At 36.3% G+C, this 24,302-nt stretch overlaps 1 protein-coding gene across 2 annotated transcripts; it reads left to right on the plus strand.

Annotated features, from left to right (window-relative positions):
- The first annotated feature begins 1,971 nt into the window (after nt 1-1,971).
- On the plus strand, nt 1,972-23,015 carry LOC121993233 (calcium uptake protein, mitochondrial-like). Of its 2 annotated transcripts, none has more exons than XM_042547945.1 (8): nt 1,972-2,439; nt 5,990-6,057; nt 17,583-17,806; nt 17,931-18,014; nt 18,744-18,957; nt 20,808-20,981; nt 21,057-21,176; nt 22,632-23,015. In XM_042547945.1, the coding sequence occupies exons 1-8, from the start codon at nt 2,130-2,132 to the stop codon at nt 22,671-22,673; spliced, it is 1,236 nt and encodes a 411-aa protein (XP_042403879.1). In that variant the 5' UTR covers nt 1,972-2,129; the 3' UTR covers nt 22,674-23,015. The 2 variants fall into 2 exon arrangements, with proteins under 2 accessions (XP_042403879.1, XP_042403878.1); XM_042547944.1 differs by having other exon boundaries at nt 1,973-2,439; nt 22,552-23,015.
- The last annotated feature ends 1,287 nt before the right edge of the window (nt 23,016-24,302 follow it).

The following is a 24,302-nucleotide window of genomic DNA, read 5'->3' on the forward strand; positions in this document are numbered from 1 at the left end:
ATAATTTCTTAACCCATATAATTATAAATATGTAAACATTATAATTGACTTGCCAACTTACTTTATAAGGTGACACTTGATCTAACTATTCTCACATTAACCCATGTAAAATCATAAGGTGACACTCTCGTCCTTCATGCCTTTTGACTCCAGCTCATATTTAAACCTTCAAGCCATTGACCACACAAATTCTAAGTTCTATAAGTCTGTCCTCTAACATCCTTCAAAGCTCTATGTGCATTATTCTTAATAGCTATACATATATTTTTTATAATATTTAGAATTTAGGATCTATACATTTGATGCATATTGATAAAAAGGGGTGGCCCTAAGGATATGTGAGACTAATGGTCAAGGTTATGTGACGGTGGTGGTCAAAAGTCAAGAGGAGTATGTATCCAAGTGGATCATTTTTTTCAGGACTTGGCTCTCTTCATTTCTTCTTGGCACGACTCTCAATTTACTCCCGGTCGACTTCATCGTCGACCAAATCCCAGGGCTCCGTCCATCACTTATCCTAGACATGACCCCCAATTTACTCTTGGTTGGCCCCATCGTCGGCAGGACCTCAGGGCTCCTCCCATCACTTCTCCTAGACACGACTTCTAGTCTACTCCCGATCGCCCCTATCGTCGATCGGATCCCAAGGGTTCCGCCCATCACTTCTCTTGGGTACGACTCCCAGTCTATTCCTGGTCGGCCCTAGCATTGGTCGGGCTCCAAGGCTCTGCCCCTCACTTCTCCTAGACACGATTCACAGTCTATTACCGGTCGGTTCCATCGTCGACTGGACCCCAGGGCTCTGCTCACTTCTTTTGGGCACAACTCCCAATCTACTCCCAGTCAATTTCATCGTCGACCAAACTCTCAGGTCCGTCTATCACTTCTCCTGGGAACGACTCTTAGTTTTATCCTGGTCGGCTCCAGCGTCGGCCAAACCCCCAAGGCTTCGCCTGTCACTTTTCATAGGCATGACTCCCATTATACTCCCGGTCGGCCTTAGCGTCGACCGAACTCCCAGGGCCCAACATATCATTTGTCAGGGGTACAACTCCCAATCTATACTCTCAGTTAGTCCTAGTGTTGGCCGGGCTATTACCAGGGGACGCTGCTATTACGGAATTGTAACCACTTGTCAGAGAATAACGGCTATTTGTTAGGGAATATTTTGATACTTTGCCATATGTAAGTCATGGAATTTTCCTCTGCTCAATGGAAGTTCATCGTGCATCCTCTATCATTCGATATACTTTGACATTTGACATTTTTTGACGTCTCATTATCATAGAGGTTATATGAGGTAGTATAAAAAAGATGAGTTCTCTCATTTGACTCGGAACGCGTGCACACATATATCTACTATAGTTATACTTTTTCTTACACTTTTCGCTCTACTATTTTTCTGACTTAAGCGATAGAGGGTCTGCGTTAGAGATCTCTTTCTTAGTTCTCGCTCTAATACCCTTGTGCGATCTCGCTGTGGGTGTGTATAGTTCGTGGGTACCACTTTCGACGCCTCCTCTTTGCTCCCTTCGAAGATCTAAAAGTCTGCAGCGTATCTTCGGGTCCAGAAGCTCAATCCTCTATTCATCAATGTTCTTACCTTTGTCACTGATCCCTGTCCGACACCGATTCCGAATCACATATATTCATAACATTGATGAAATTTAATTTAAATTCTTTATCAAACACACATTTGAACTTGACTAATTAAAAGCATATTTTCTAACATTTAACTCATCAATTTTCACTTTTTAAAATTCCATTTTCAAATAACAGGGCAGCGGAGTCGGTCAATAAGAGATGGAAAATCGTATGACGGTACTTTTACAATTAAGAAACTCTAAAAGGGTATTTAAGAAAGAATAAAATTTTGGGCCGGATCGGTTTGAGATTTTCATCACAATTAATTAATTTCTCAATAATAAAAACTCAATCAATTCGTGTGGCAATAGCGAATCCTTACGGCTGGCTTCACCCAATTCCGGCAAACTACATAAAAACCGCTAAACATTTCGCCTCGGGATCCTGCGGCTCTGCAGCTACTCTGCTTCCTCTCCATTCTCCGGTCTCCATTTCTCTCGATTTCCAATTTTCTTTTTTCCCCCGAGCAATTCATCCAATCTCTCATGCGACCTTCCCTTGCGGCGGTCCTTCGTCGGTCTGCGATCAGAAGGAGCAGGGCCTCCGCGCGGTTCGCCAGCTTTGCAGCCGCGGATAAAGAGAGTAGGTCCTCCGATCGCGACCTGGGACAGCTCGGGAGAACGGTTGCCACGGCGCTGGCTGTTGGCGCGTCGGGTCTTGGCTTCTGGTTGTTTCCTTGGTCCTCATCGTCCCTCGGCTCCTGGCTTTCCTTCGCTGACTCAGATTTACTTCAGAACGAGCAGGTCTGCCGAAATGAAGCACAGATGGAAAAGAAGCCAAGATATCTTCTTGCAGGTTTGTATTCTCCTCTGTCGATTCGTTGTTTTTTTTTGTCAGATGCTGGAAATTGCTTCACTGTCTACCGCCAGGCAAATATCAACTTTTAATTAGAAAAGAGGGAAAATTGTTAATTGGTGTTTAATTCTACGATTTTTTTATCTACTTTTATGTAGAAGCCTTTCCACAATTTCATGTCAACGTGCTTTGCTGGAGACCTTCCTGTGCAAGTAAATGCTAATCATTAGGTTTAGTTATGGCTGTCTAAGTACTGAGAATAATCGTGGAAAGTGAGCCATCACACGGTATTCTAACAGATGAATATTTGTTGATCATTCACGACCATTGTTGTAAAAAAAATGTGGTGGGTGTTAGGACTGGTTGGATTAGAGAGATCACCGGAGAAGCTAGCGGGCGAATATCAAACCTTCCTGCAATTACACAAAAGAATCTTGCTAATGACTTTGCAAGCTTAATTCAAATCAAATACACAATGGAAAATGAAAATACAAAGCAAACTGGCTAACAATTTTATTTAATGTAGTTCAGAGCCATCGTTCTCACGCCACGGCTTATGATGCTTTAGTAGATTGCTCTTGAATGCCCACTATGCTTGCCCCTTCTTGGACAATTTTCAGAGGTGGAGAAACCTCTTACAAGCTCTTGGATGATTACAATTTGAAGCACATGAGTGAAAAGGAGGAGTGTACAATAAGGCTTAGCAATAGTATGGGAATATTAGCCTTCAAATCTCCTCTATGACTCCTTTTTATAGATCTTCATCCAACTTCTCTTGTTCTTGACTATTAATTGTGTTGTGTTGACATCAATTAGTCTACTTGACTGGAATACGCCATTGAATATGCACTGTGGCCATAAGTCGTCAAACTGTTGTTGTATTAATGACTCTCATTAGCTTTTCTATTGTAGCAGCAGTCAACTCGATCTGGTCATTGATTGATCCCTGATCAGTCGACTGCTTGATTGGCTCATCTATGAATAAGAATATTTTGTTTGTTGTCTTATCAATTTAAGTCAATTACTGGGTCAACCCAGCCACAATAAGTTGATTGACACTAACCATTGCCCCAAGCAAAAAATTATGTTCGTTGGTTGAAGCGCTTGAGTGGACTACATGGTTGACTAAACCACAGTCGACTTAAGGCACCATTCAGTCAACTAAATCAAGAATTATTAAAGGTCAAGTCTCTCTAAGTTAAGATTGTTGGTGCAAGCAGACAATAAGTAATTTGACCAGTGTTTTGATGTATAACAAAGAGTTTAAACTTAGTTGTTTCTTGAAGTGCGTAGGTGTAGGAAAATCTGACTGGATACATTGTAGAGTAATATGAAAATTCAACAAGAGTTGGCACAAATGAAAAATCCAAATGGGTCAAAGTAGATCGAAGATTTGGCATGCAAAGATAAAATCCAAATAGGTTAAAGTAGACCCAACATTTGAAAAGAGGTCCCAGTAGGTCGGGATACTGGGAGAGAACCTTCTAGCAAAGAAGGTTGTAAAAGAGCAATCTTTATTTTGGTACGAGGATAGCTTTTTTGCAACTTAGGCGTATGACTTGATGAAAAACCAACATGTGCTTTAAAGTCAAAGTCCGAATTTGGCTAATTCCAATCAATTAAGTCATAATTCTAGTCGATGAAACATTATTTCATATTTATCAATTTATTTGATATATATGTTGAATATTTTTGGATTATTTCATATTAAACAACACAAGGTTAGTCGGCCAAATTATAGGAGCTAGTCGGCCAAATTAGAAATAGTAAACATAAAAATTCAAAAAAGCTAATGACTAAATTTAATTTGAGTTAGTCGACCAAGCTACAAAAGTTAGTCAATCAAATACGAAACAATCAACCAAAAAGTTAGCAAATTTGATAACTCAATAAAATTCAAGTTGATTGACCAAAAGTGTCTATGTAGTTGACCAAAGGCATAGTCAACCGAAGCAATCAATAAAGAATTAACTTTATCATGAAAAAAATCAAAGCTAGTCAGCCACAATGGCAAGGTGGTCGACCAAATACAAAGTCAGTTAGAAAAACTGATCAACGGATAAGTTATACAAGTTTAGTCAACCAAACGGTTAGTCAACTAAAGACCCAATCAGCAAATGACGTGGCCAGGAGATACGATTGCAATAGAGATAAAGTCTCGAAACTTATCCAGGTTAGTTGACCAATGTACGAGGTGGTTGACCAAAAGACAGTAAGCAAATGATGCAGTCCAAAGGTGGACGAAGTGTCTTACGTGGTAGGTTTCTAGTCGACCAGGGTGCATATTGTGGTTGACCAGATTGCTTAGTCGACTAAAAAGATCAATTAGTCAACTAAACCCCGAATAACTATCATTGTGGATAACAACCGAATCCCTTGGATTTGATTGACCAATATGGTAAGGTAGTCACTAAATTATACCAAATAACCTCTGTAAAAGGGGACTTGATGTAGCTTGACCAATACATCGATAAGCTTCAATTCTCACTTCATTACACCCTTTAAGAGTTCTTCTAAAGGCGGTGCGCTTCTCAAATTTTTTCAGCAGTTCAGTACATTAATTAGATTAATTTCTTATATTGTTGTTTAGTTTTTTACGTCTTCTTTCTTTGTAGGTCATCTTTTGTGCTATTATTCTTGCTATAAAGAACTTCTTTAAAGCCGTATTTATCACTGTGGGTTTTGTAAAGATTTCTCTGCCTTGAAAAGATTCCCCAAAAAGAGAAAATATAGTGATTTTTCAAGGAGTTTCTTGCCGAACGAGTTATAGTCCATGAAGAAGACCTGAGGGTTTCCAAATCATGTTAAATATTTGTGTCTCTCGTTCTTGCTTTCTTTACTTATTCATTAGTTAAAGTTTTTGAAAAACCAAATTGATTTCAAAATCAAAATCGATGTGAAAAGCATTCATTTTTCTGCTGTGTTACTCATATGACTTTGATTTCAAAACAAATCTAGACAAGTTTTGAAAATCTGTTAAAATAGTTTTAAAATCTTTAAAAACATTATTCACTCCTGTCATTCCTACACGTTCCTATAATTGGTATCAAAGCAAGTTGCTCGAGAGGATCTAACCGCCGCTCTAGCATGTGCTTGAGTAGGTTGCTTTGTGTTACATTAGATGCACGGCAAAGTACTCTCCACTTAAATGTTGATGTAGTCTAACATAAGTTGCATAAAACACAGTTGCAAGGGCTGCTTGATCTCATTGTTTAATTATATGAGGCATGTGCTTAAGATTCAAAAAGCCTGCTTGATCAAGATGCTAATTGATATGGCAAGACATAAAATACCATGACTTTGGTGGTGTAGTTTCTAATTATTTCTGCATGCTCAACATGTTGATGTAAGCTTGCTATGGATATAAGTAGGACAAAAATTTGCTGCATGCTCAATATCAGTGTGTATTTAAGTGAATAAGTTTATATCACTGCTTGCTAAGTCCTGTCTGCTGCTTCTTTCACAGTATAACTTAACAATCGAGTTTTTGAATTTTTTTTTAGTAATTTTGATGGACTGAACAATGATATATAATTATATATGCATGCAGATTCATACCGTAGAAAGGTGTTTTTCAAATATGAGAAACGCATAAGAATTCTGAGCTCTCCTGAGAAGGTAATCTTTTTAATACTTATTTTTCTAAAAAAAGGGTTTGTGATAGCTGTTCTCCTTTCCTTTCGTATGACTAAGGATTTACCATTGCTAAGAGCTCTTGCAAAGCTGTTAGAATGTTCAATTTATTTACTATCTTCAGTGACGTGTCCCTTCGTTACATCTGGTATTTGTTTGAATAATTCAAGTTTGAATACATGTGTCATGCCCCATCCAAACCATGCACATCTAAAGTAATATTAGAGCAAATAACCTAGCTAAACAAGGTACCTTAAACGAGAAAATTATAACCAATGCCACCGCCAACTTTATAACTAACCTTAAATTGGAGGCTAAAAATAAGAATAAGGGGAGTGAACATAAATACTCACATTAGGTAAATAATAGATATGCATGGATCAAGTATTGAAATCTCATTTTGTGTTAGGGTTTCAGTTTACAACCGGAACTAAATATGTTGGCCATGTCAATGCTAGTGTTGGTGGTTGTGCTGAGCACAAATCCTTAGTGGAAGAGAACGAATGATGACAAAAGAGAACTAGGTGACAAAGGAGGAGGATTATGTACCTTGTGGAAGCCTCTAAGTTGTTAGGGAAGCTTGTTGCCATCTCAGAGACTCACCACTATGATACCAGTGCAGAAGCCAGTCACTCCACTGCATCGTTGTTGCTTCATGTGAGACCCTTAAGTGTTGCGAAAGCAAGTCAACATCACCTTGTTCCATCACGGCCTCTCACCTTGCTTGAAGCCATTTAGGAGTCATTGCAGTTGTGTTTAGGGATCCTAGTGAGTTCCTCATGTCATTCAATAGGTGGAACAGAATATTTTTTTTCCAGTGTTGACTAGCATAACATGATATTCTAATCTATTGAATGGATTAAAATGAACAAGTTTTAAATCTATCACTGATTATCTACTTTAAATTGTCACTAATTACATCTCTATTAGTATGAAACACTATAGCCAAGTCCATAAATTAAAAGTGCATTCTCTGATACATGCGCCAATGGCCTAACTAATGTGCATAGGTTCAATGCCTCACCTCATGCACTATGAGCTATTTGTCTTGATTACATAGCTTAGATTAAGTAGCTTGGTTAATAATGTCTTCCCACCATTTTCACTCTTCTTTATATTAATATTCATTAGGTAAGCTTTTACCATTTCTACTCATAAGTTTTTATCATCTTATGCACATAATCTAATTCACATGTTTCACTTTCATCAATTCACATTGAAGTTTAGGTATTCTGTTATCTATTAGGTTACAACACAATCTTGTTGATAAGCATGATTATCACTTTGTTAGTTATACAACTATTGTATATTGAGTGTTGGACCGATGGCTGTGGTCCTTGGTACTTTAACACTACATGAGTGGTTATTTGCAGACACTCAAATTCCGGTATAACAGTCTGAAGATGCTCATTCACCTGCGGTTAATTGGAATGTGCTAGCAGCTTAATGCTTGTGTACATGCCAACGAAGCAACTCAAGGCCATATCATGTTATGTGTGCCTGAGTTATATTTCTCTCCACATGGTTTTTTTTGTTCCTTGTTGCACAACTTAATTATTTATAGTTTACTTTCATGCAAGCACTGAAAATTAAGGAGAAGGCCATCAAAAATATTCTCTAGCTGCGATAGAATTTCAATCACAGTTCAATATTGAAAGATGAAATAATAGTTATGGTGGAATATGAACAAGTAGTATGGTTAATAGGAGAGAAAGTTTAAGTAATTTTCGAAAATAAACCCTCTGAAATTAATTTCAAATTACTACAAAATAAACAAGATGAATTCACCAATTATTCTACCACATGTTCTAGTTCTGTATTGAACCTGGTGTTACCCCATTTCATGTCATAAAATTTCATTAACCCAATTATAAAAATAGGACAAATTTTAAATGAGACGTCCAATTGTGTTTGACAGTTTAATTGTGCAGAATGATGTTGTATGCAAAAACAAACTAGAACACCCACCTCTAAAGAGGAACCTCTAATTTGACTCTTTTTTCCCCCTAAAATGCATCCTTAAACACTTTCATAACTCAATCTACAGGTTTGTGGATAAAACTTGGGGCTGAATATAATTACATATGGTCTTCAAAAAGATCACAATAATGTGATTCTCTCCACACAATTAAATTGCTAGAAGGACAATTAAGGATATGTGCTTGCTCGCTCAAAAACTGAACATATTGATCTAAGCAAGAGGAATGTCATTACCCAATATCATTAGAGAAACCTCTTATACCATTCTCAAATTGAGGGGTAGCACCTGATTATAATTCTCACTTGCTATGGATTGCAAAAAGAGAAGATGCTGAGGTTGGTTGCTGATGAGAAGAGAAAAAAAAACAACAATGCTTGTTGTTGCCACCCAAACAACTCACTAGGGGTTTTTAATTCCTCAAATCACTACTTGCTCTCCTTGTAGGTAGGAATGGTAATGGATACCTGATAATGGAGTACTCTTGACCCATTCAAGTTAGTTTCTGGTATTCAATTATGCTTAATGATAAAAGGTTCAAGTTTGCTTACAATTATATGTACCTTATATCTTAACCATTTAAATCATGTACCTACCAATGAGTACCATTTATCAACTCAATCTCAAGAGAGAATTTAATTGGATATTGATAGTGGATATTTAAATGAATATGAGAGTTTGAGGTATAAATAAAAATTTGAGTACCAGTCCCGTGACCATTTTCACTCGTAGGTACTGCATGTTGCTAGTAGAACAAACCATGGTATAGAATTTCATCTCATGCTAGTTGGCATGAGCAAATTTTTTTTTTATTCCACTCACTGATCAACATACAAGATCCACCAAAACCTTGCCACATGAACAATTCTTCGTTGTGAGCTCTTCTTTCATTCGTGAGTATCCTCATCACTTGCTTGCTATTTTGTGATGCCTCCTGAACTTTCCTCTTTGCCTTGCCCAAGCTTCACGAGTGAGCTATGAATGCTTTCTGACTTTTCTCCAAGCCACGATGGTTTCTTAGTTTTCCTCTCTTGTCGTCCAGGCTTTATGATCAAACCACGAGTGGCTTTCATCGTTCCACAATGCCTTTCGAGCATCCCTATCTACTTGCTTGAGCATTCCTTGCCCTAGCTCTAGCCCTCGTTTCATGCCACCTCCTCACTCCTTTTCTTTCTCCTTCACTTCTTTCCCCTCTACTCCCCATTGGAGTGACCGACACTAATTTGGCACTGGCAAAACGAAATGAACCTATTTCATTCTAGCCAGGGACCAAAACTCCAATACAAGTTAAGACTTTAAACCTTGGACCAAACATCCATATACTAGTTCCACCATACACTTATTACATTGATTGCATATCAAACCTAATATAAAGCTTCTAGTATAATTTATCACAACCAATAAGCAACAACCAAAAGAAAGGCTCTTACCCAAGTTAGATCGAGGAGATGAAAGTTTTCACCTTCTATGCTTTTGGCAAATCTCATAAGTTATCTACTGCTACCATAAAACAATTGAACCCAATTAACATATCAAGTCAGCTCCTAACACAAAAGAGAGCTAGGGGTTCAACCTGATTGGAGTTACAGTTTGAAACCTGACTAGATAATGTGATAATAGCTGCACGGAACTTGTCATTGAAATGAGATAGAAAATATTGGCAAGAATGAATTTCACAGAAATGCAAAATAAGTTCAAATAAAAGAGATGCCAGTAGCATGTTAACCTAAAGAACTAATATGATTATTTTTTCTCATTGTCAAATTCTCCCTTGACAAATCAATTCAGTCTACTGGTTTGAGCCTACGTGATATGTTTCCTTGTCCTCTAGTTATTTCTGCAATTAAATTGAACCCACAGCTCCCCTATATACTTAAGCGGAGTGATACTGAAGAATGAATTCTAAATAAAGCATTGAGTGCTTTAAGGAATTCCAGGAAGTTTCCTTTAAAGTTGAAGTGAATATGAAGCAATATATGGCTATGAACTTTGAATGGACAATGTAACTAAATCAGCCTTCACACTGAACCTAGCAACAATTATGCCTTCTATGAAGGATAGAGAATCCAAGCCTCTTAGCTTCAGCTCTTCTCCATCTATGTCAAAATCCTCCTGCAGATTCCATTCCTCCAAAAGAGCAATGTGCATTGTTGGATATTTCTCCATCATCCAAATGTCCTATGTTGTTACTCAACTTGCAGTCATGCAATTTTCTTGCCTTGCATATCAAAACAGCTAATGGTTACATTACTAGCTTATTCACGCACCTGAAGGAATGTTGCATTGTCAGTTGAGATAATATTGTTGAAAGGAAACAAGGACTCAGGAACAAAACATGGTTAGCATAAAATGCCTTTTTGGCCACATTGTATGTTCTATTCCACCTCCATAAAGTTCAAGAATTTCAAAGTGTCTAGTTTCAATGAATTTAGCAAACATTAAATAGACAGTCCAGTGCACGAAGCTCCCGTCGATGCGGGTCCTAAGAAAGGGTCTATTGTATGTAATCTAACCATGTTTTGTAGGAGGTTATTTTTGAGACTCGAACCCACCTCCAGGTCGCATGATTGCAACTTTACCGTTGCGCCAAAACTCCCCTTCGAATTTAGCAAACATTGGAGAATAAAAATAATCTATATAGAAATTATTATTTTTTATATTGCAGTGGTATTTAATAGTAATGGAAATGTACTACAATTTTTTGTTGGGAATACTAAACCTGAGGATATAGATAATACTCTTAATGAAATGAGATGGGAACTAATTTGAGGATACCAACAAGAGTTGGATCTCCTCTGGAGTCCTCTAAACACTTCAGACAAGCTTCATGTGCCTAAACCTAAAAGTATTATAAGTTGATCCTCACTGAAGTGTTTGGAGGAACATTGGATGTGCTCCAACAACAATTTCTTATGTGCCAATTTATTTTTGTTATTTTCTTGGCTAATTTTTGGTTAAGTTGTAGGAAAATTATCACAAGAAACACCTCAAACTCCTTTTGATTCTATCTTAATCACTACTAATGTTTAATGTTTCCAACTTATTTATCCACATAAACTCCATGAATCAACAAATCATAACATGGTATGTTGTCCTAAAGAGATTCATCTAGTTGGTACATGATGCTTCACTTTCCTTCATCTTTTAGTGGTTTTTGCACATATTATTTGTTATATTATTTCTCCAAAAAAGAATAAAAAAAACTGCTAAGAAATCAATGGCATACTAACATTTCTATTTCTTACATTAACTCATTGGCTCTTTTAAACCTAATTTGACTGGTTGTTGTATCTCCCTAATAATGTTTACTTCTTCATGATGGCCTAAAAATGAAACTCTTATTTTACCCTTATAATCCAAAGGAGTGTCCTTATATAAGAGATAGCCTTCTTGCTCATGACAACATCAATCATTACATCATAACCATAGAATAGAACCACTAAAGGGTGCATAAAGCTGTAACAATAATAAATGTTGAGTGTTTCTATTAAATAATATAAAAATATGTTGACAAAATGTCTCACTCATGATGACAAGCATAACTAGACTCATACTATAATAACAACAACAACCAAGGCTTATCCCATTAAGTGGGGTTGACTATATGGATTCTCTTGTGCTCTATTTCCTACTATATAATCATTTATATTCAAATTCATATTATCTTGATTTCGTTGCTAAACAAGTATTCTTTAACGTTTCACTTTCTCATTTAATGCGTATATTTATCATAATTTCACAATGCCTAATTGGAGCATTTATTGATCGCCTAAGTACATGTGTGTACCATCTTAAGTGCACCCTTTAGAGTTTTCCCTCAATGGGCATGTCCATGACTTTCTCTCTTATGTTTTTATTTCTTATCTTTTCCGTCCTCGTATGCTCGCATGCCCACCTTAATATTCTGATCTCTATAACTCTTATCTTTTACTCATGTGCTTGAGTCATAACTCAACATTCAACTCCATATAATATAGTAAATCTAATCGCCATTTTTAGAATTTCCTTTTAAGTTTTAAAGGTATTTTAGGATCACAAAGACGCAACGTTACCCTTCATTTTATATAAGGCATTTCTCTCGAGCCCTTTATCCTTTTGTAAAATGATCTTAAATAGTTAAAAGCTCTCAATTACAACTAATTCGTCATTTTTTATCTTAACAATTATCTTATTATATCTCCTTTATGTGAGACTCATGGTTTAAAATTTTGTACTATGCTGGATGAAATGGGTGGAATTTGTCATTCCAACCGCTGTCTGACACTAGCACTGTGGGCACGATCTTGCGGCGACCTTCATAGGGTCACGGAGGCCGTCGTGATCCCACGGCACCGGGATCCCACGACAACCTTTGCGGGATTGTGGAAGCTGCCATGATTCTGCAACAACCTCCACGGGCTTGCAGGGCACCGAGATCCAACATTTTTTTTTTCTTTTTTAAAAAAATATTTTATTTTTTTGTATCGAAATCATATCGGCTCGATACGTTACTGAAACCATATTATTCCGAAACACCAATACGTTCGAAATTTTAAACTATCATAATACCCATACTAACTAATATAAAGAAACTCACAAAATTAAAATGCATAAAGAAACAATCCATGCAATAAGAGAAATAAAATGGATGGACATTAATAGGGTATCTCTGAGCATGAACATCTTAGGCCTCGAAAATCATTTCAAGCTTGTGAATCTGAAGGTCAGGAAAAGTGGAGAATGAGCACACTAGTGCAAAATGGGTGTAAGAAAAAATATGTACAATCTATTATTATAGAAGGCAACAACAAAGATCCACAAATTATTGTTTTCATATTCATTCAGCATCATGACATTATTATCCAAGTTTCCTCTTTATAGTATTACACATTGTCCATCTTATGTTACATAAGCTTTTGTGTTTTTAGTTCTTTAGTGTTCTCAAGGTGGATTAAGTTCCTTTAAGGTACTATCCAAGTTTCTATCACCTATCAAGTCTTCATAAGTCTGCGTTATCACTAACAACAATGGTACGCAGGCACAAATCAATAAGAACTAAGAGCATCATAAAAAGACAAACAATTGAAATAATAAGTATCAAAGGTAAGAGTGTAGAGTGGTTTCCAAAAAAATAAAAAACAAAAAATAAACCCTCCCAATGTATAACAAGAAACAAATATCCAAATGTATATACTATGAAGCAAATATCTCAATGTACAACACGAAGCAAATATCCAAAGGTATATCAGGATGCATGTACAAGGAACTATTAAATAGATTTTCATTCTCTTTAATCACCTCTTTAACCTCGATTTTATCATGCAATATTGTCTTCTAAAGTTTTTCCCTTTGAAAACAACATATTCATCAATATAAGATAATCTTCTAATTATGTTTCATTAATTTAATCATGTACAAGAAAATGCTAAATAGAATTGAGTAGGAAATACCACCTGATAGAGGACTTAGATTGCACTGGCTCACTCTAGTGAACTCTAAACTCCTCAGACAAGTGGATCTACAAGGGTACACCAAAAAGGAAGGGTACACTAAAATGGAACATATATCACATGCCAAATAAAATTGCCAGAAGTATATACAAAAAATAAGAATTTTAAACTATGGACACCAATTCTAATATTTTATTATATAGTGTATACCAAAAAGGAATTTATATTACAATGCAAACAAAATTACCAGAAGTTTATACAAAATAAGAAATTTAAACTATGGACACCAATTCTAATATTTTATTAGATACTATTTAGCATACAACACAATTATCTCCAACTATGATTAAATTCCAAAAACCTCTCATCCGTTCCCCTATTTCCAACCCATGTCCAACAAAATATGAAAATTTCACCTCGGCAATCATACCTTTTAAACTATATATAGAGACTGCATATGCAGAGCAGCCTTAGATGCTGCTACAGCGGTTGCAATGACAGATAAGGGAGGTAATGTTGCATGCAAGCTAAAACAAAAAAACCCGAAGGACGCTAGGCCCTTTATTGTGAGGAAAGGAGGTGGGAGCAAGGTGAAACCTTTATAATTAACCGAGGATGACAAACATGTGTGGAAACTTGGCACAAGGCAGTGATAGTTATGGTGATCACCTCTGACGCAATTGCTATAGCTACAATGGCAAACAACTCTAGCTGGGCGGCGATGATGGCGCTATGTAACAAGAGGTGAAAGAAAATGAATGAGAGAGAGAAGAGAAGCAAGAGGGCATGGGTGACGATGATGTGAGCAGTAGCAATGTGTGTTGTAGTGACAATGTGGGTGACAACATGGGTGGCTGCGACGCGGGCAACAACGACATGGACAGTGACATGGGTGTCATGACTGACAGTGACATGGGTGTCATGACTGGGAAAGGAGTCAATGATGTACATGTTTAGGAAGGAGGATTAGGCTAATTAAATTTGCAATTTTGCAAATAAGTTTGTAAATTTTTAGAAATCACAACTAGGTCCTTAAAAAAATGAATAATATAACATTTATGTACATTGAACTTTTGCTTGCTAATGACAATTGAAGAAAACCATTTTCTTCTAAATTAGTAGATTATTTGTTTTACCTCTATGGCTCTATCAACTACGATTGAATTTGCATATATGCTTAGTAAAAGAAAATTAAAGTAAATGAAGCATTTATTTATAATGTACGACAACCATATATTCCATTTACCAAGGAAAAGAGCATTTTCTATATATATAATCCTTTGATACGTAGCCCTTCTCTAAAATATATGATATTAGACAATGTGTAATGATCATTAAAGGCAAAACTCCCGAGCAAAGTGCCTAACTTTTACTTTGTTTTTCCAAATCACACTCCCTAGTTTGGTTCTTCTCAGAATGTGCATCTTTCTTCACTCTCTTTTATATTTCTCAAAACCCCTAGCTTCATAAAATATATTTTTTCTAAATTTCTTAAGGCTAAAACTTTATCATTTTTTGATAAATAAGGGTTCATGAGACTAAGATCTTTTGTATTTTTTTTTTAACTGAAGGGTGAGTTGTTTCAAACTATCAGGCATTATCAGCTTAAAAACAATTTAATGACCCTCTGCAAATTCTAAATCACAAATTAAGATCATATTTGAACTCAATATGTACTATTTTGGTCCATTAAGAATGTTTGACTCAACCCTAGAACAATTACCATTTGTAAAGTGGAGAAGATAAAAAAAATTGATACAATAACACCCATCTTTCCTCGTAAATCAAATCTCATTCCTCAACTATGAGAAACAAAGATAAAAAGTATGAATTAAAGAGAACAAATCAAAGGTACCCAAGCATACTCAGTGTTGCAGCTAGATTTCATCACTTCAATAACAAATCTAATCTACTTTATCAAATCTCTTATTTTCACCATTCAACAACACCACAACCATTAAAAACAACAAAAAGGAGATGCCAAATGTGAACTCACCTTAGACAAAGGCCATCAAATCTACGAGATCGGCCATGGAAGTAGTAGTTGCACGTCATGATGTTAGATGAGCAAAAATGTAGCCTCCGTCAAGATAGTTGCTAAAGTATTTAGTCACTATGATAAATTATCAACTTGGTTGAGACATGAGGAAGATGGAGAGAAATTATTGTTGCCCCTAACAACCATTGATTGGCCTTGTACTTTTCACTGGAAATAGGGGCTGTTACAATAGGATTACAACAAATAAAAGTAGTATGCCAGATGCATTAATTAGGCTCGAACCACAAAGGAAGCATGTAATCAGATGAGTACAAGTTATGTTTGGTCAAGGTGGAGTGTGGGCTAATGCAACTCACTCGAAGTGATCACGACTCAGTTGAGGTGCCATATGAGGCTATAAAATTCTGCCAAGGTGGGATGCATTTCGGTTGGAGTGGATGTTAGCTTTTGGGGGATGGGTTAGTTTGCCCAAGGTGCACTTGGATCATTGGAGGTGAATGTTGAAGTTTTGAGGTTCAGCTGGCCAGTGGAAGATGTGGCTCGACTAATGTGCTTGGCTTGGCTTGCCGAGGAGAGACAAATGTGTGGTTTGTCTCTCTCTTCTGGAAGCTGCTAAACTAACCGCCTCTGTGGAAGTAGATGGTTGCTTTCCATTAACTCTGTGTTTTTGAAAAAGGTGCAGATCCCTATAACACTGTAGCACCATCTATTTACAACCTATTGTTGTGACTTGTGAGTGCTAATGGTTACCCTTGCTTCTGGTGTCTGCCTCTGATTAAACTTGCCTTTTTCACTGTGGATCACTTTGCGTTCATATTGTGCTAATCATGGGTTTTATGCATGGTATCCATCTACAATAATTGGAATGATGGGAGAAATGGCCATGCTCAAGAAGCAAAAGCTTGCAATTAGGATGAAACATCTACAATCTCTTGTGAAGCTGATGTCATATCTTGTGAAGGTGGTGAAAGAGCTTGAGAGTTGCCTTCTTGGAGGAGGGGAAGAAATCTGATTTGCGCGGTGAGAATCAGATACACATTTTTTTTGAAGAAGAAAGGCTGACATGTGGGAAAAGCCATAGTTTTTGTCAGATCCAGAGGGGATGATCACACAAAAGAGGAGATCATGTGCTAACAATCTGTTCTACACAAACATAAAAGGGGAAAGGAACCAGGAGCTTAGAGTTAAGTTTCAAATCGGATTCAGATTTGTGGGTTCTGGTTGATGGGTTATTGGGTCTCAACTGTTGGGTTTAAAACTTGGGTATTACAACATTTATGTCAATTATTATAATGCTACATTTTGGATATAGAAGTGAAGAGAAAGATAGATATGTCGGATTATTTAAAAAAAAAATCTAAATACTACTATCCAAAAAGGAATTAGGTATATTTGCAGTAGATGATAAAGAAGAGAAAAAAATAGGTGAAGTTGATGTTAATATGGTCAAAGGTAATCAAATGAATTCTATAACTGGACAAGCTAAATTGATTAGAGGAAGATATAAGGGGAAGGAGACCATAATAAACATTAGTTAATCATGTAATAAAAATTGATCTAGTTGATATGAACATTACTAATGATATAACCTCTTGCAAAGAGTTCAATGGAAGGGAAAATCCTCATAGTCAACCCCCCAAATACTTGGGAGTTTGGCATAACACTGCTTGATCATGATGATGTTGATAAAAAAAAAGGCAACCGGTGCACGAAGCTCCCGCCATGCGGGATCTCGGGGAAGGATCCATTATACGCAATCTTACCCGCTTTTTGCAAGAGGCTATTTCCAGGATTCGAACCCGTGACCTTTTGGTCACATGGCAACAACTTTACCGTTGCGCCAAGGCTCCCCTTCCATGATGATATTGATAAATTAATTAATTATCAGCGTCAAAATTTCTTTCTCCCTTTCATTGCTATTGTTTGAATTTGACCCTAACCAATTATACATCATTATTGTTTTGTGTGTAGACATGATCATACATTGTTACTATTTCTTTCTTCCTGTTCCAATCATGCTACATTTTAGTTATTTGGTTGGCTCAATACTAGGGACTAGTGTGATATGTTTACTTGTCTCCATGTTTTTTTCCCTTTCATTTAGATTTTCAAGTATTTTGCATCAAGCCAAAACTTGGAGGGAGAACTTGTTATGAAGCCTGCTGATCTGATGCGGGCAATTGTTCCTGTTTTTCCTCCATCAGAATCCAACATAGTTAGAGAAGGATATTTGAGAGGGGAGCGAAATCCTGGGGAATTATATTGCAGTCCTTCTGCCTTTTTTATGCTTTTTGATACTGATAGTGATGGACTTATATCTTTCCCAGAGTAAGTCAATGACTTCTGGTTCTTTAATTCAGACATTCACTTCCTGCAGCTAGATAATTTTCTCTTATATAAATCATTATGTTATTTTTTATTCTCACCCCACATTTTTTTTCATCCTTTCTAGGTACATATTCTTTGTGACCTTACTTAGCATTCCTGAATCAAGCTTCAGTGTTGCTTTCAGAATGTTTGATCTTGACAATGATGGGTAGGCTTTGTTCCATCTTTTATCATATTTTGTTCCTGTACTTTGCATGGTTCTTTTTCCTAAGTTTTCTTTGACACCATCTCATTCAATCTATACTCGCCACTTGTGCACCCATAATGGAAGGGAGAAGGTATACTTTAGTCATTGTGATATAAATTTATTTATAATCTTAAAAAGTAGTGGATATGAAACTTTGGACTGTTATGAATTATTGACAGAATCTTACCATATTACATGGCGACATTAGCATGATCTGGTCCTGTGCATTTAGCTGAGCTGAAATTGTATTGTAAGTTGACTTAGGGAAATCAGTTTGTTGGAATGTGTATACATTTTAGACTTTCTTAATCAAGAAACCAGTGATTTCCCTAATACACCAGTTAATTATAGTTCTATGTGCTTCACTGCAAGTGTTTTTCAATCCTGATTACTTTCCAGTTTATCAAAACCTTCGTCATGTGAATATTAAGACTGTTATCTGCCTTTGGTGTTAGGAATAAGTTTGTTTTGTTTCTGTTATTTAGTCTTTGAACATGTATGCACATCTGAAATTCTAAGATATTAAATAATTTCTTTCTCATATACTTAATTACCTTATTTTTACTCCGAACACTTTCTGTTTCTGGTGGTTAACATCATTCTAAAAGAGGCACAAGAAAGACAATATATTAGTTTGGTTAAGTTCGTGGCCTCATTTTCATTACTCAATATTTTTTCATTTTTTACCAGAGAGATAAAAAAAGATGAATTCATGAAAGTGATGGACTTAATGCGGGCTCATACTAGACAAGGGGCTTCTCATGGAAATGGACTGGAGATTGGTCTAAACATTGGTGGTTCTATTGAGACTGGAGGTCTGATTGAGCACTTTTTTGGCAAGGATGGGATGGGATCCCTCCAGCATGATAAGTTTGTTCAATTTCTTCGGGAGTTGCATGATGAGGTAATTCATTCCCTTTTGATATAAGGTTTATGAATCACTGGCTATCTTTCATTTGAGACCCTTGTACTCCTTGCTTTTCCCTTGCATTAGTTTTCTTTTTGTATCAAAGAATAATTTGATTTTTTTACTTAATCCTTCGTGATGAATTAAATCTAAATATCCAGTTCTTTCATTACCGAGTGTGAAGTTGTATGGGATAATATTAATATTGATGAGGGAGGTATCTTTATTGATTTATTTTTCTAAGAAATTTTCAGTTTAAAAAAAATGATAAACCCAGTTAGCCCAGGGGGTGACCGACCCGGCTCCACGGAATTTTCCCACAGGCCACTAGGGTAAATCGGGAAATGTTCGCGGCGAGCGGTCAAGAAGTCCAGCATCATTTGGTTGCATGCCCCATTTGAAGGAAAAATTCCTGCAAATTCGTCATAGCTGGGGATCAAACCGCGGGTGTCTGGGTGACAACCTAGACCCTGCCGTTGCACCATAGCCCCGGGGGCTTAAGAAATTTCCAGTTTAGGTCATTGTTCTGATGGTCACTGATCTTCAATTTCCTTAAATTTAAAGAAAAGTAAGATTTAGCAATTTACTCCTTTTCCAAGGAAGTTTGCAATTTTACATATGCTTTCTTAAATTTTTTTAGTGATGTTGGTGTCATGACATGGAATAACCTGTTTGAGAGATGCATTCTCATGCAAGTACGTCAGGTGCTAAATTGAGGGTGTTGTGCCTCCTTGTTTCAGTTGTGTTGAGGATTTATAGGGGCATAGACTTTTTTTTTTCAAATGTCCCTTTGCTGTGGAGGTATGGGACATTATGAAGAAGCCAAAGGGGTGGAAGTTTCAGTTTAGGGGTGAATTGGCTGGAAGGCAGGTGGCTGGAGGAGGGATTTGGTGGTAATAAGGGCGCTCCTGCACTTTTGAAGGTCTATATTGTAGTTGGTTTCACATTTCTGGAAGCCTAGGAATAGCAAAGAAGCAAAATGAGGGCAGTGGTGTGAAATGTGTCCAAATATTTGAGGCTGAGGTGCATGAATTTAGCAGGCCTTTTGGTAATTGCAATTCTCTATGTTTGTTGGTCATGGTTGTCTAGGAGGCTTGGTTGGATGGAGTGGTAGCCAGTTGTAGTGTTCTGTGATGTAGCTTGGGTATCTGCTCAGAGGATGCAGATATTGGGTATCTCGTGGTGGATCCTTCAGCTGGTGTGATTGATGTTGTTTGCAGAATAGTGGTTTCTTTTTGTTGTGCATGGTGAATTGGTTATTGTTAATGCTGGGCTGCAATTTTGCCTCCAAAAGTTGAGTTGGTGGTTATAGTTTCTGTCAAATATTTGCATGGTAAGGACTTGCCTTCTTGGCAAGTTTTGTGTTTGGTGGACATAAAAGTTTTGAGGGATGGTAGGGTTGTTGATTGGTGTTATGTGTGTAGGAATGAGAATAAGTAGGCACATATGGTTGTAAAATGAATGGTCTCGGTGAAGCATCTTACTTGGAGACCGCTCAGAGATAGCCTGTCACAAGAGAAGTATATTGAAGCTCGCTTGGATCGGTTCAAAATGAATTAGTGCCATATGTAGAGAGGACAAAAATTCTTTGTAATGCCATTAAGAAGTCAATATAAACTAGTGAGGCCAAGTTCTTTTAGACTTCTGATAAAAATGAAAATCATCTGCGGATGACTTCAGAAGAATATAGCTTCACAAATGGGCCTCTATAGCTTTGTTGACGTGTCTCAATCTTTGGTTTTGCACGTTGGTTCTGTTGCTCATCTTTGATGACTAAAAATAGTTAACTTGTATTTTGGTCTTGAATTACACAAGATTTTTATTTATTTTATTTTTATGATGTTCAGATTGTGCGCTTGGAGTTTGCTCATTATGACTTCAAATCAAGAGGAACTATATCAGCTAAGGATTTTGCCTTATCAATGGTTGCTTCTGCAGATATGAACCATATAAACAAGTTATTAGATCTTGTGGATGAATTAGATAGTAGTTCTCTTAGAAATATACACATTAGCTTCGAGGTGGGAATTTTTTCCTTGGCTCCTTGGGTGATTAATCTTTGAACCTCTTAATTATGTGGAACTTGAAATTTCCAGGAATTCAAGGCTTTTGCTGAATTGCGGAAAAGATTGAAACCATTGTCAGTGGCCATCTTTAGTTATGGAAAAGTAAATGGTTTGTTGACAAAGCAAGACTTCATACGTGCAGCATCTCATGTAAGATATTCTATTCTCTTTCAACAGCTTTTCTCATTGCTTCATTGATGATAATTCATGAACAATCTCAGATTTGTTGGAGCAGCTAGGATATGTTAAATTATAGGTATTCAAAACAAAAATAACAAATCTAGAAAATAATAATATAATGATGTAGAAATCTAGTACTTTTTGCCCGAAATCATCACTATATACATGCCACAAAATCCAATCCATTTGGCATGTACTACAAGGAAAAGTATCTAGTAATAATTAATGGAGGCAGGATCTCCTGGACCACTTTTTGTGGTCCAGGGGATGTGCCACTCGCATTTACGGCCGGATCGCGGCTGCGATCCGGCCGCAAATGGTTACGATCCCTTCCTGAGTTCACCGTCCCCATCAGGTTATAATTTTTGTTCGGAGCAGGCGGCCGGAGGCCGCCCGAAGGACACCTTCGCTCGACGCCTAGTAACCTGATCACTTATCCACGTTGTGAATGCTAACTAATTCACTTCAATTGAATAGAATTGAGCAGTGATATGGCAAAAGACATTAGAGGGTGCTCACCCTGAGGCCTATAAAAGGAGAAATACTCTAATCATTTTGGCTACTTTTGATAGCCTTTTCAGAGCTTTTGACAACTTTTAAAATCTTTCGGCAATCTTTAGCAGCTTTTTGCAGTGAGAGACAAAAAAAGAGATAAAGCCTATATCCTCACTTTGGACTTAGTTAAGCTAAATGATCCAATTGAATATGTAACAAACTCTCATCTACTTTACTCCGCCAATTGAACAGTACTATTTTCAGTTTGGGAGGTCAAATTTCACCCCTAAAAAATTCATTCATCTCAACCGCACTGCATCTAACTTGATCAAAATCAACTGGATTTTGATTTACTTTGGATCAAACTATGTTCACCTTGGACGAATTGAATTGTGCCCCAATCTACTTTCATCAGATTCAACTCTCTTGGTACTTCTTTGGCTGCATTCCGAATTGGAGCGAGACAAACCAATTTTAGCAGATCTCTGTTAATCTTGTATAAAAATTAAAAAAAATCATAAGGTATTGGACATGACATCCTAGATATCAGCGAATACTGTTGCTTTGCAAACATCTCTTGTTGATAAGTTGTATTAGTATTGGTTTGCATCCCCTTGCATATACGTTTGATAATGGTGGGATGTGTTTATGTCTCACCTGTATTTGACTGTTCCTTTTTTCACTTTATGTATTTGGTTCACTCCTATCCAATTTTTTTTTTAAAAAAAGAATATATGTTGTCAGTTTTCCGTTGCTTCATATAGGCAGGGCAGACAATCCTGTTATAGTATACTATGTTTTTGGTTCAAAATTGTCAGAATGCATCTCAAAGCAATGGTAATGTTTCTAGGTCTGTGGCATCTCTTTGACTGAAAATGTAGTTGATGTCATTTTTCATGTCTTTGACACAAACTGTGACGGAAACTTAAGCTCAGAGGAGTTTTTAAGGGCTCTTCAAGGACGCGAAACTGACATACAGTATCCTAGCAACACAGGCATCATGGGGCTCTTGCCTTGTTGGTTGCGTTGCACAAGAGACTGCTCCTCGTCGCAAATGTTTAGCTTTGTGGTAGAGAAAATCTTATGAAGAACTGATTCATTAATTTCTTCACTTGCATATTGTAGCATATATACGATCTTTGTGTTGGTTTAGTTAATCCTTTTTTATGCTCATGTTATAAAAAAAATACTACTATATCTCTAAAAGCGTGTACCGTAGTCAAATTGTTAAGAGTTGTATAATCTGATCCAATATACGAATTCTGACATTTATCATTTTGGTTGGTGCAATATAGATATTATGCATTTGCTTTAGTTGGACCAGATTAAAATAATGATCAGAATATGCTTATGTTTTTTTTTAGTGATGCATAATAGGAGTTGGTGTACGAGAGTGGCAAAAATGAAGCGCTTATGATTATGATTATTATCAATTTTCTGATTTACTTTGAGAGTATTAACTTGCTCTGGTGATAAAGGTTTTTCATATGAAAAGAAAATCAAAAGTACGCATTTAAAGTTCTGGAATTTTTAAAAGATACATTTAATTTAAAGATTTATAAAAGTAAAGAATAACATTAAAGTAGTGTTGATTTTCAATCATCATAATAGTGTTGTTCTTTAAAAATCATGTCACAGTAGTATTAATTTTTGAAATGTAATATCATAATAGTGTTATTCTTTAAAATTCAGCATTATTATTTATTTTTGAAATGCAATATCATAATAATGTTATTCTTTAAAAGTCAGTATCACAGAAATGTTGTAATGTTGTATCACAGTGTTTTTTTTAATATTAGTAAAATAAAAAATAAATATTTTTTTTTGATAAATTTAAAAGTTATGTGTGTCTTTTGATAATTTTATAATTTTAAATGTGTTCTTTGGTTAATTGCAGTTGCATTATTGATCCCTAATATCAGAAATATGTTTATTAGGTTGTTTTTTTTTTATTTGCAATGAATTAAAGTCGAGTCATGTCAAATTTAAGTAGTATTCGAGTGATTACTTTCATAGGCCCAAGTACTTTCATATTCACCTTTGTTGACGTTACTACTGAATTCTCAAGGAGTTACTGTTTTTAAGATCTCTTGGGTGAAGTCCAACCATGATCTCCTTGAAGAGAAAAATAAAATAAAATTCATATGATTTTTTTTTTTAAAAAATAATTTTTGTAGTATGAAATATAAATTATTTTTATATTGTAGTAAATATTATACTATTCTAAAAGATAATAATAAAATTAAATTTCTCATAATAATAATAATATTATTATTATTATTATTATTATTATTAATGCGAGAAGGATCAGACGATCAAATTTGGATTTTGATTATGTCAAAAGGTCTAAAGTTAAGTTGTCTTGTGATCTAATAAGATTGATTGAACTTGTAGGAAAGTCCTAAGTTGTCTTAGGCAAAAGTCCTAGTGGATTCTAGGTAAGTGGAAACCTCTAGGAGGTGGTAACCCTAGGTCATAGGAGACGGTAACCTAAGTGATAGAAAGTTCTAATTGCGGTTAGGCAGGTGGAAAACCCTAGAGGGTAGTAACCCTAAGTTATGAAAAACCCTAGAGGGAGGTAACCCTAGATCCTAGGGGGTA

The sequence above is a fragment of the Zingiber officinale genome, chromosome 6B (assembly GCF_018446385.1).
Source record: "Zingiber officinale cultivar Zhangliang chromosome 6B, Zo_v1.1, whole genome shotgun sequence".
NCBI classification, from domain to species: domain Eukaryota; kingdom Viridiplantae; phylum Streptophyta; class Magnoliopsida; order Zingiberales; family Zingiberaceae; genus Zingiber; species Zingiber officinale.